At 31.2% G+C, this 12,269-nt stretch overlaps 1 protein-coding gene across 3 annotated transcripts in view; it reads left to right on the top strand.

Annotated features, from left to right (window-relative positions):
• The window catches only part of STRN3 (striatin 3), a 138,689-nt gene that overhangs the window by 88,652 nt on the left and 37,768 nt on the right, over positions 1-12,269 (top strand). For all 3 annotated transcript variants that reach the window (XM_024134172.3, XM_024134191.3, XM_024134186.3), the window contains 3 exons: positions 706-835; positions 2,069-2,210; positions 7,649-7,759. In XM_024134172.3, the coding sequence (XP_023989940.1) occupies positions 706-835; positions 2,069-2,210; positions 7,649-7,759 (383 nt within the window). The remainder of the gene's footprint in view (positions 1-705; positions 836-2,068; positions 2,211-7,648; positions 7,760-12,269) is intronic.

Below are 12,269 nucleotides of genomic sequence, written 5' to 3'. Positions count from 1 at the left end.
CCTGCATTGGCAGGCAGACTCCCAACCACTGCGCCACCAGGGAAGCCCCATGTGGAATCTTTTACTTGTGGCATGCAAGCTGTTAGTTGTGGCATGCGGGATCTAATATTTCCCTGGCCAGGGATCGAACCCGGGCCCCCCTGCATTGGGACCACCCAGTCTTAACCACTGGACCACGAGGTAAGTCCTGAAAGTATTTCTTTAGTATATTAATAATCCTGTTTTCTAGGTAAGGAAATCTGTAAAATGGATTGGAATGTTCTATATCTGATTTACCATAACTTTAAATCTGAGCAGCCCAATAAATTAAAGTTCAGTTTTAGTCCTTAAACATTTGCACCAAGCTGTAAGAGGTTGTAGAGCTATAAGAAATGCTGAGTTTAAGTTGCTTGCTCATGATGGCTTTATTTTGAGAAATAATAGCACATTTGAGTACTAATACTATAGGGTTTTTATTTTGATGCAGTAATTACTTAAAGTATTTTCATTGTAGAAACTTAACAACTACTTTTATTGATATTTTAACGTAGAACATAAATGATCTTTCAAACATTTTTGTGTAGAATATTTATATAATACATTATAAGTAAGTTTTCATTGGAATCTCTCTGATACCTTCAAGTACTATTTTAAAATAGGAGACAGAAAGAAATATAAGAATTAATCATTGGAATATTTTGGTTCATCATTTTTCCTCTCTTACAGGCCTTCTGGTGATGTTCTTGAGACATTCAATTTCTTAGAAAATGCTGATGACAGCGATGAAGAAGAGGAAAATGACATGATTGAAGGCATCCCAGAAGGAAAAGATAAACATCGGATAAATAAACACAAAGTAAGAATTCAATTTTCTATTCTTATTAGCTAAAATATAGGTAGTAATGTATTTGGAATAGAAAATTTCAAGATGTCTTTTGTTACATTGGGAGTGATTGATCATTTTTTATTATGTCACTTGAAAGTTTTATATAGTCAGTTCTTATTGAATTACCTACACATAGTAGAAATTATTTGCTGTATTATAAATGGCAAGAAAGGGTCTGTTATTATAGGACTAGTCCAGTGATTTGAAACTTTTTTTAAAAGTTACATCATTTCTACTCCTGTCACAATTAAGAATCACTGCTGAAGTCTCTCTCTTCCTGTACAGTAAACAAGTGGTAAATTGTAACTGAAGTGGGGTGGTACTTCCACCCTGGGTGAGGGAGTAAACTAAGAATTGTAAATGTACATGTCAACACTCTCATTGTTTGTTAAGGATTAATAAAAATTTGCTTTTGCTCATAACCTAAGAAACAGGTTTATGTATTTTTGTGTTGATGCGGGTTAGCTATAAGAGCAAAAGTAGATTAAATGATCCATGTGTGAATTGTCATAGTAGTGTACAGTATTTCAAGTATTTTTTTTTTTTTTAAGTGGATGGGTTCTCTTGTGGTTCTTTGGGATTTTACAGTAATATGGGAAAAATGCCAGTGTTTCTCAGAAGCTTCCAGTCTATAAAAGCAGTTTTCAGCCTTTCTGCCAAATTTCATGTGTGTAACACACTCATATGTGGAGCATAGGTGAATAGAGATTTTGATCCTTCCCTATTTTTTTGTTCTGGGAAGCACTACTATAAATACCACAGCTGTTGACTTTCATTAATGTCCTTATTAACTATGCCATATCCTTATACATTACGGACTACCTGTGCAGTTCTCAGTGAATGAGGACAATTCAACACAACATATTAGAATGTAAGTTAGTGCATGGGTCTTTTAGTACCTGTGAATCTATTGTAATTAAAGAAGTTCTTTGTAAGAATCATCATATTTGAAGATTAAGATTTTAACCATTCTTACTACCACATTGCTTGCATCACATTTTATAACAGTGTTCACACAGCACTGTTGACAACCATTTATCTAGGGTATAATTTGGGATTGATGAACTATGTGGAAAATCTAAAATTTTGTATCTAAGTAATCTAAAAATGGGAGTGCAAATGTAAAGATAATTGTGTGAAAACATAAAGGACTCCTTTACAATTTAGCATAAAGGTAATTCTTGGCGTATGTTCCATTTACAGATAGGTAATGAAGGTTTAGCTGCTGACCTAACCGATGATCCTGATACTGAGGAAGCACTGAAAGAATTTGATTTTTTAGTGACTGCTGAAGATGGTGAAGGAGCTGGAGAAGCACGGAGTTCAGGGGATGGCACAGAATGGGGTAAGGTGATAAAGAAATGGGGGTGGGAAATCATCTAGTCCTTAAAGTTGTATGTGGAATGTGTATATCTGAATGTATGGTGGCAGTTAAACTGAGAGCAAGGAGAAGAGTGGTATTGAATAATTTCAGAGTATTTTGCACCAATTTATTTAGATTTGGTGACTAAACTTTAATATATGGCTTTTGGTGGATTTTGATTTTTGAAATTTGTCTTGATTTAAAGTTGAAATATTTAGTCAATTTAGAGATCCAATTCCTTTCTTCTTTGCATATTTTTTTAAAAAGCATGTATACAGTTTTAAACATTCCTGTGATTTAATTTGGTAATGAATCTGGGTTTCAAGAAGATAACTCTTTTCAGTATGCCTGTATGGTATTATCTGATTTATTGCTAGGAAGTAATAAAGCTACTAATCTTGAATTATAGCTCTGTATTGAGCAAGATTTATTGAAAGTATTAAACTTCATTACATGTAATATTCAGTGTACAAATGCATTAGAGCCTAGCCTTTGGAAATGATACCTACTGCTAATAATAATCCAGCCATAACTAAAAGGGATAAAACAGTTCTATTTATACAGGGTTTAAAAACCGCATTAGAAAGTAAAATAAAAGTGTACAAAGTATTTTAAGATAATAGCTGAGGTCCAGTATGTTATTCCTATTAAAAATGTTCATTCAATCATCATTTAATATCAGCATGTTACCTGGTAGGGAGAACTCAAATTGTGTTTACAGAGCTTTATTGAAGATGGTTACTAAGTACCTTAATGCATATTTCACATGAATACCAAAGTTGCTTAGTTACTAGCAAGGGGAATTATCACTAGATTTTTAAAAACTACTTTGGTAATAAGGAAACACTTGGATTTTTTAAAAATGCCTCATTTATGTATTGAAGCTGAATATTGCTAACAGCAGGAGAGACAAGACCTAAGAGATAATGTTTATTGACTATCCTGATACAAATTGAGTACTTAAAAGATCTGAATTTTGTTATCAGCTTTCTCATTGTTTATGATTCTCAAGCATTGTTTTCAGATCTTTACTTCTGTCTTCTAAGGGGAAAGAGGAGACATACTAATTGAAAATATTAAAAAATTCCAGAATTACTTTCTAGACTTCGAATATACATTTTTTGTACTTACTATTTGAAAATAGCTGTTATAGAAATTTTCCCTTCTTAAGAATTAGCTTTGCTCAAGAGCAAGAATTAACCTTGCTCCAGAAAAGTAAAAGTATGTTTTCTTCTAACTTCTCTGTGCAATGCATTCAAAGTTGGAAATACCTTATTTTTTTTCCTAAAAGTTTCTAAAATACTGTTTATTATTTTCTGGATTTTAAAATAATTATATAAATATATTTAAATTGTATAAATACATAATTATTTTATAATTCCTGTGTTTTTTAGGAGGTTTAGAACCCACAGATACATGTGGAGAAGAAAATTAAAAATCACCTGTAACACTGCTATATAGAGAGAATCATGGTTAATATTTATATCTATCTTTATTTAACAAGGATTTTGCTGTGTGCTGATTTATAAACCACAGTTTCCACTTAATATATTATTCTTCTGCAACATCATTTTCAATAACTGCATAGTATTCTTGATGGAATATGTTCCACTATTTCTTTAACTCTGCTGTACTGTTGCACATTTAGATTATTTTTATTAAAGAAAAAAAAGACCAAAAGCAGTTTTCAGACATCTGTATAGCTAAATATTGGCACATATCCATTCCTATTTTCTTCACCTAAAATTGCTGGAAGTTGAACTGTCCATCAGAAGAATATATAAATATTTCAGGAAGGTAATTTGTATAAAATGGCATTATTTCTATAATAAAAGTACTGTATTATGTGCAGTTGATTGGTCCTTCTGTCCAGAGACTTCTGACTATAGAGCAGAGTTTCAAGAGAGGACCTAATTAGTGTGAATGACAAGTGTCGATACTTTATTTACTTTTACTGTTAATATTTGAGAGTGACCTGAATCTTCTTGTGTAATTGGAAGTAACCGACAAAGTCTCTTCCTTCCGGACAAGTCTAAAACACCTTTAAAGCATTTTAAGTTCTTGAGAAGGAAAGGACTCTGTTAAGAACAAAATGGTTCAAGTAGTTTCTTTCCTTAAGAAATGAAATCTATCAAAGGATCTATGCAGTGATTTTGAATTTATCATTTTTACTCAACAGGTGTCATCCTCAGTTTTTTCCAAAACAAAGAGGCTGGATATACAAATACCCCTTTTATATTTATTTAATTCATTTACTTAAAATTTGAGTTTACTTACAAATGGGAAGGTGATGCTTTTCAGATTTAAATTACTGGGTAAAGGACACAGTTGTTGTTTTTTAAAGTAAATAGTCTGTCATAATGAAACATTCCAATATTCACCCACATTGGATAATCTATGTTATTTTTTATTTTGTATACTAGCAGTCTACTCGGGTACCTAATTTTGAATCCTTTTATCCTATGAAACCACTGCTTTTAGAAAGCTTTTAAATCTTTTTCTTCTGTCATCTACATTAGGTAGTCTGGGTTTAATTTTAGTAGTTTTTACTTCTTGGCATAATCAGAAATATTGTGAGCATTTCTGATTTCGGTATTTCTCTCATGGAGACTAGGCATTTTAAGGTTGTTTAGTTACTGTCTCCTACACTTTGAAACTGTGGTCTGTAGAATATATAGGACTACAAAATACCAAATGTTTGTATTTAAATATAATGAATAAAGTACTGAATATTTGCATAAAGTTAGTTACCAATTTATGCTATATTAAGTAGATTTGTGTAATTCCTTTGCTTTGGTAGTTAGAATGACCATAACAAAATTTTAGGCCTTTGTGGTTTTGAGTAGTCAAGGGTCATTTTTTTGTTGTTTAGTTACTGTCTCCTACACTTTGAAACTGTGGTCTGTAGAATATATAGGACTACAAAATACCAAATGTTTGTATTTAAATATAATGAATAAAGTACTGAATATTTGCATAAAGTTAGTTACCAATTTATGCTATATTAAGTAGATTTGTGTAATTCCTTTGCTTTGGTAGTTAGAATGACCATAACAAAATTTTAGGCCTTTGTGGTTTTGAGTAGTCAAGGGTCAATTTTGGTGCATATTTGTGTTTTCTTTTAAACAAAAAAGTTCCCGCAACTGATTCAACCTCATTTCTTGGTATTTTTTTTTCCCCTAGATTTTTTAAAAACAGAATTAATATGTAGAAGATTATGCTGCTTCTTCCCTTTTGCTCTTAACTATTTCTTATAAGTAATATCAAATCAGCTCTTTACCTACCAGGCAAGTTTCAGGATGTTTGTGCACATATGCATTCACCAACCTTTTCTTTGCACTGCCTTAAGTTTACCTTTGTTTTCTAGATTTGAGGTTACCTTGCAAGTAGTATTTGTATTTTTCTTAAGCTTATCCTTTTTTATTCCCTTTGCTTTTTCACTTCACTACCCTTTGCTACTCCAGTTAGAGCTGTTCACAGATTTATTTTTCTACAAAGGTCTTTTTAAAAACTTATTAAACTTTACTGTTTTATCTAACTTCCTGTGTAAAGTATATACCACTTAAATTTTTTATTGTTATTTCTATGAGGTTTAACAAAATTTGCTCAAAATGTGTCTGTCACTTTTAAAAATAAGAATTGTTTTATTAAGATGAGTACAAGCGATTAATTCTTTAGATCACATTTTTTCTTAGAGTATTTGATAAAGTGACAACGGATTCCTGATATAGCATTGTTTTCATGATTAGAGTACATGAAAAGTGGATTTTCTCTTTAAATCATTATTACAACTGTATTACAAACAGTATTACAGTTTGCAGATTTAACAAATAATCGTGTAAATTTCAGGCTTGAACAACCAAGTTTCAGGTAATTCAAGTTAGCAAATTTTTGGATTTAGCTTTTTACATACTGACTACCTAAGATCATAGTACCATAAGGGAGAAAGTGATGACAATTACAGTAGGAAAAGCTCAAGGTACAGTAAATTGAATTTCTATGTACCTTTGGCTTGCGGGATCATGGTTCTTCAACCAGGGATCGAACCCAGGCCCCGGCAGTGAAAGCACTGAGTCCTAACCAATGGACTGCCAGGGATCCCTGTGTACCATTTAAATATGAGAATTTTTTATGTTTACTACATACAACTATCTATAAGGAAAAAAGGCTTTTTTTATGTCCACTGTATAGATGCAGTCAGTGAGTCCTAGGGAGTTTATAAGGCTTGTAAGCCAGAATATAATGAGTTAACAAAAATTTTTAAAGTATGTTTTCTCTAAAATCTTCCTCTTATGTCAGTCTTCTTGATTGACTTAGCCTATGTGTTTTGGTGTAATTTTTATTTAATAACAGGGTTAAATAATCTCTTAGTTGTTCTTTAACAAAATGTTAAACTTCCTAATAACAGCTTTCAACTTAAACAGTAAGTTTAAAACTTAAAGGATGGAAAAGCCTTTAATGCCTAAAATAATTCGAATAGACATATTTTTATTCTGCTTCTTTTTAATGCTGTTTTTCCTTTAGTTTACTATGGGGTAAATTTATTCTAGGCACAAGTATTTACTTAAAACAAATATGGATTTGTTTATTCAGCTAAAATAGCTGAAGTATCATCCTTAGCAGATGTACAGCAATGTATATTTTCACTTCTCCATACTTGTCACTGCTTTTATCTTACCCTAAAAATATCAACTCTTAAAAAGTTCTTCAGTGGAATTTGAGTTTTGTTTTTTTGTTTTTTTTTGCTAATCTTAGTTGTAGACCAATGGAAGAAGGTAATGAGATGTTGAACTGTTTGGGTGGGGTGGGGGCAGAGGTGGGATTCTCTGAATGCTTTGTATGGATTATTCGAAACTTTGTAGTTTGGAATATATGTATGTATTATATTGGACTAGAATGCCTCTCCATTAGTACAGTTATTTTGTGCATGCAGAATCAATGTGACAGAAGGTGCATGAATATTTTCATCAATAAAATGGCACTGACCTTTCTAGCTTGCACTTTTATGAGTAGTTCGCATGTAATTCATTCATTTGCTTTTATGATGCTGGCTGAATAATTTTTTATTAACATTTTTATAAAGATGCAGTGATCTATTTTTGTATAACATTAGATTTCTAATGTCAGTCCATTGTAAGAATATCAGTTATTGAAAGAATAATAACCTTCAAATTTGTGATTCATAGAAATGAAGCACCATTTAACTTTTGTTAGTGGTATTAAATGTTTAGAAACTTATTAGATGAGCTTTTAGAGTTTGAGTTGTGAATACCAAAACTGAGACTGCACCTTTAAAGTACTTTGAATATATGCTATTAGTCCATTTTTATTATGATTATATAACGCTATAACAGTTTACTGCCAACAGCTTGCATTGCCAACTGCTGATTTTTTTTCTTTTAATAATATGCTGCATGTAGATAAAGATGACCTCTCCCCAACTACTGAGGTTTGGGATGTAGACCAGGGACTAATAAGTAAACTGAAGGAACAGTACAAGAAGGAACGAAAGGGGAAGAAAGGGGTAAAGAGTAAGTGCAGATTCTATTATAATTTTTGTATACCAATCTTTGAGAAAAAAAAATTCTTCAGTTCTGATTTTTTGTCTACTTCTTTTTGTTTTATAAAGGGGGCAACTAACTTTAAACTTTGTCTGTTGTATAATTGAAATTTATTTGAATATAATTTAGGTTGTGTTATTGATCAAGTGGGAAATCATTTTAAATATGTGGATAAGGATGAAGGAAGGATTTCAGGGGTTTTGTCTGTATTTTAAGCTTTAAAAAGTTTACCAAACTGTAAGGAGTATTGGCCTTGGGATGAAAAATAATAGAAATCTGTTCAAAAGGAAGAAAGTATAAATTTCTGTATTGTTGATACATAGGGTATTACTGCTGTAACCAGCTCATGTCCAGGTTACATTTCTTAGTTTGAGAATTACAGTGAATAGGAAAGCCCTTTCCATAGTTTGTGCTTTCTGGCCTTAATCCAACCACAAACAACAACAGTAGCAAAAAAAAAAAAGCTCTCCTAGGTAGTATTTTCTTGGCTACTCTGATGGAGTAAGGCCAGAGGAGAGGGTAGTGGTGGCAGTAGGGTTTGTTTGGTCAATAGCTGAGTGTCTTTGGGTGCCTCAGTGTATTTTTCACTGTTAATATCCTGACCAATGTATTGTAAAAGTATAAATTTAGCTACAGCACATCTCAAAGAAGTAATTCATTTCCATTTTGTGAGAATCAAGCTTAAGAACAGCCGCATGAAAATCATCTTCAGACCTATGAGTATTAAATGGAGAAACTGAAGTTTATTTTGGGGGAACTTTATTTTGAACTGACCATTGAATCCTGCCAGTCTAAATTTTTTGACTGTGTGTAGGAGAAAACAGTAGGCTTCAATGGCAAAAACCATATAGGCGTTCTTTCATATTCCTTTCTCTGGTGACAAATATATTAATTTATGAAATGGCAGTTGCAGTGGAAAAGGGTGTAAGCTTCAGTGAAGCAGTTTTTGAATGGTTTTATTTATTGTGGAGGTAAATAAGGAATTTGGGGGATTTTACGTATTGTGCACTTTTATAACCTTATGCTTATTTATGTTATCGTATTGTGCACTTTTATAACCTTATGCTTATTTATGTTATTGCATGTGAATAAAAAGACAAACTGTTCTCTAAGAAGTTTCATATTTTATGTTGAACTGCTTACCATATTTAAAAATGTTTAATGCTGGGCAGGGACTGTGTTCAGCTCTAACATCACTTACCTATATAATTAATGCATGTTGAGTATAAAAGTACTTTTGCATGATTGACCATTTTAATATAGACACAATGACATTAGAATTTTAGGGTTTAGATCTTTTTTTAAAAGAAATAAAATAGTTTATTTGAATATTAGATTACTTATTTTCTGTATGTTATTCATAAACTGACTTACCTGCTGAAGATTTCTTTAGAAAATGCTAGGTAGTGTTGCTTTTAATTTAAAATATAGATACCCCATTTTTTTCCTGATAGAATGTGTTTAGATCTATACACTTTTTTTTTTTTTTTTTTACAAATTGAAGATTTGTGGCAACCCTGCATTTCTTTTAGCAATAGAGTATTTTAAAGTATGTACATTTTTTAGACATAATTCTGTTGCATGCTTAATATAGTACAGTATAGTGTACACATAACTTTTATATGCACCAGGGAACCAGAAAATTCATGTGACTCGCTTTATTGTGATATTTGCTTTATTGCAATGGTCTGGAACTGAACCCTCAATATATCCAAGATATGCCTGTACCTTTTTGAGGTTTAGAAAGAAGATATAAGTCAACTTAAGGTTTAGTTGTAGGTTTTACATTTTTCTAAAAAATGTTTTTTATTGAAAAAAATATCTGTTTAATTAAGAACTATTAGAAACAGATGAACTGAAACTAAAGTCTAAAATCCCCTTAAAATTTTAATTTAATTAATTTTCTTTAGTAGGATCATAATATGCAGTTTTGTTATTTGCCTACTTAGCTAACAGTTCACAGAAAATACCATTTCATGTCAATAAATATTCCACTGTATAACGTTTTCCAATTTCTTTATGCCAAGCTACCCTGTTGTCAAGCAGAATATTGCAGAACCTAATATGTGAAATGGGTGAAAGGGAACTACTGTGATTAAATCAGGAGCTGGAGACCTCAGAGCCATGGCCTGAGGTTCTCATTTCTCAATACGATTTTATTACCAAAATGTGTGCTGTGTTATTCAACCAGTCCCCTTTAATTTTGATTTTGTATCTTGTTTTCTCAAAAAAAAAAAAAAAAGAACTAACTTTATATAGCCATAAAAATAGCACATGCTTATGATTCAAACAATACAAGTAGTATGTAGAGACACAAAAAAGTAAAAATCACCTTCAGTCCTACAACTCAGAGATTAATATTTGGCATATATTCTTCCAACTTTTTCTAAATGTCTTTATACATAAACCTCCTTTAACAATTTCCAACAAGAATATCATATTGTTTTTAACTCATTTTTTCTTAATTTTCATAGTCATCTAAATAAAATATAATTTTAGTGGTTACATAGAATTGCATTTTGTGGATTTAACCTAGCCTCCATTAGTTAATGCTTCAGATTGTTTCTCATTTTTACTGTTTTTATAAACACCAGTGCTTTTAAGTTTACCCATGTATGTAGATATAAAGATGAGGTTTCCAACAGTGTCTCAGGAGTGAATAATTAGGAAATAATAAATTATGTTTCTCTTTACACTTCCTTTGTGAATTAGTTAAATAAAAGCTTTTTGCTCTTGAATAGAGTTCACCTTGAAAATGTTGGCTCTGAATCCCTGCCATGGAAATAAATTTTTTTTTAATTGATAGATAATAAACTTAGGTCTTAATGCAGGTAGAACATCATATTAATGCTAAGATACAATTTTACATGAAAAGATAATTCATGAATTTCCTTAACATTCTTATTATCTATTTTTGTTGGGTTTTCTAATATTTTCACAGATGTGGCTTTGTATAAGTTAGAATAATTCATAAACTTTAGCCTTTTCTTTTTTTTCTTTATTCCAAAATGTGAATAATCACACCTGTTGGATCATAGCACTAAGTTTCTACAGAGTTTTTTCCAGCTTCTTAAAGGAAAGAAAATTATTTGCTAACTTTACCATATGAAATCAGATATAATCCAATCTAAATGCCTTTTTTTTTTTTAATGGGAAAAAAAGTGGTGAGAATGCCAACTTTTTAACTTCGTAAAGACTCAACCATGATTTGACTCTCAAAAATGGAAAGACTTCTAAAATCAAGAGCCAGGAAGCTAATGTTTATCTATCTTCCAGTTTGTTCACTCCATTTCACCCTTCTTTTTTCCCACCTAAGGCAAAAGAAAATAAAAGTAACATCCTTGCCTTGGACTGTAGATACAATTCAGTTTTAATTTTCTTTTTCTTACTTTTTCTATTAGTATTTCTAAGAGTCAACACCATGAAACTAAAGAGACTTGATACAGTTATTTTGGTCTCAAGCTTCAGAAGGGTTAAGCTTCCTTTTTCTTGTAACTTTTTATTTTGACATAACTTCAAACTTAAGGAAAAGTTGCAAGAATAGTGTAAAGAATTCTGTGCACTTTCACAGTTCCTTTAAATGTTAACATTTTACTACATTTGCTTTATCCCTTCTCTCTTTAAATATGTACCTTTATTATTTTGAACAGTTCAGAAAACTGAGTAAGTAGTAGACATGTTGCTCCTTAGATACCTTAGTGCATGTTACTTGACCACAAACACATTCTCCTATATGACCACAGTACAATGATGAAAATCAGGGAATTAAGTGATATAATACTATTATCTAATCTAAAACTCTGTTTTCTGTAATCTTTAAATAATTTCTAAGCTTTCTGTAATTGGGAAAGGGAGTGGGGGGGTTCTGAATTAATCTTTTGTTAAAATCTTGGTCTGATAGGATTTTTCTAGCTTTCTGTGGTCTCCTTTTTTGCAGTATTTTATGTCTCAGTAAAAACATGTAAATCAATAACAAAAATCACTCTGTGTATAGCAACTGAAGTAAGGGTAAAGCATCTGAAATTTGGAACCTTTATTTAGAATATGAAGGAGGAGGGTAAAAATCTTTTAAGACTTTGGTATTTGTTTTGGTTTTTCAACATGGAAAGTTTAAATTGTGGATTGTAATATGTTTTCCTTTAATAGATAGTCTTATTTTTGCTTATTGTTATTCCTATGCTATTTTATACTTATAAAATTGAGGCTTATAAAGAAGATTAGATTATTTCATGTCCTTTCTTCAAAAGATTTCTGTTTCAAAGATTCACATATAAATGAGCATCCCTGGATCATTTTCTAGTTTTCCTTTTTTAAAGTTTCATATTAGTATTTGTCGTTTGCTATTCCAGATTCAGGATGACAAACTGTCAAGAGGGAATGTAATATTTTTGTAAATTGTGACTTAAGTCCAAATATCTATATATTAGGCTTTTTTTTTTTTTTTTTTTTTTTTTTTTTTTTTTTGTGTTATGCGGGCCTC

The sequence above is a fragment of the Physeter macrocephalus genome, chromosome 11 (assembly GCF_002837175.3).
Source record: "Physeter macrocephalus isolate SW-GA chromosome 11, ASM283717v5, whole genome shotgun sequence".
NCBI lineage: Eukaryota > Metazoa > Chordata > Mammalia > Artiodactyla > Physeteridae > Physeter > Physeter macrocephalus.
The sequence above is the reverse complement of the archived record's forward strand: the minus strand, read 5'-3'. Positions and strand labels throughout refer to the sequence as shown.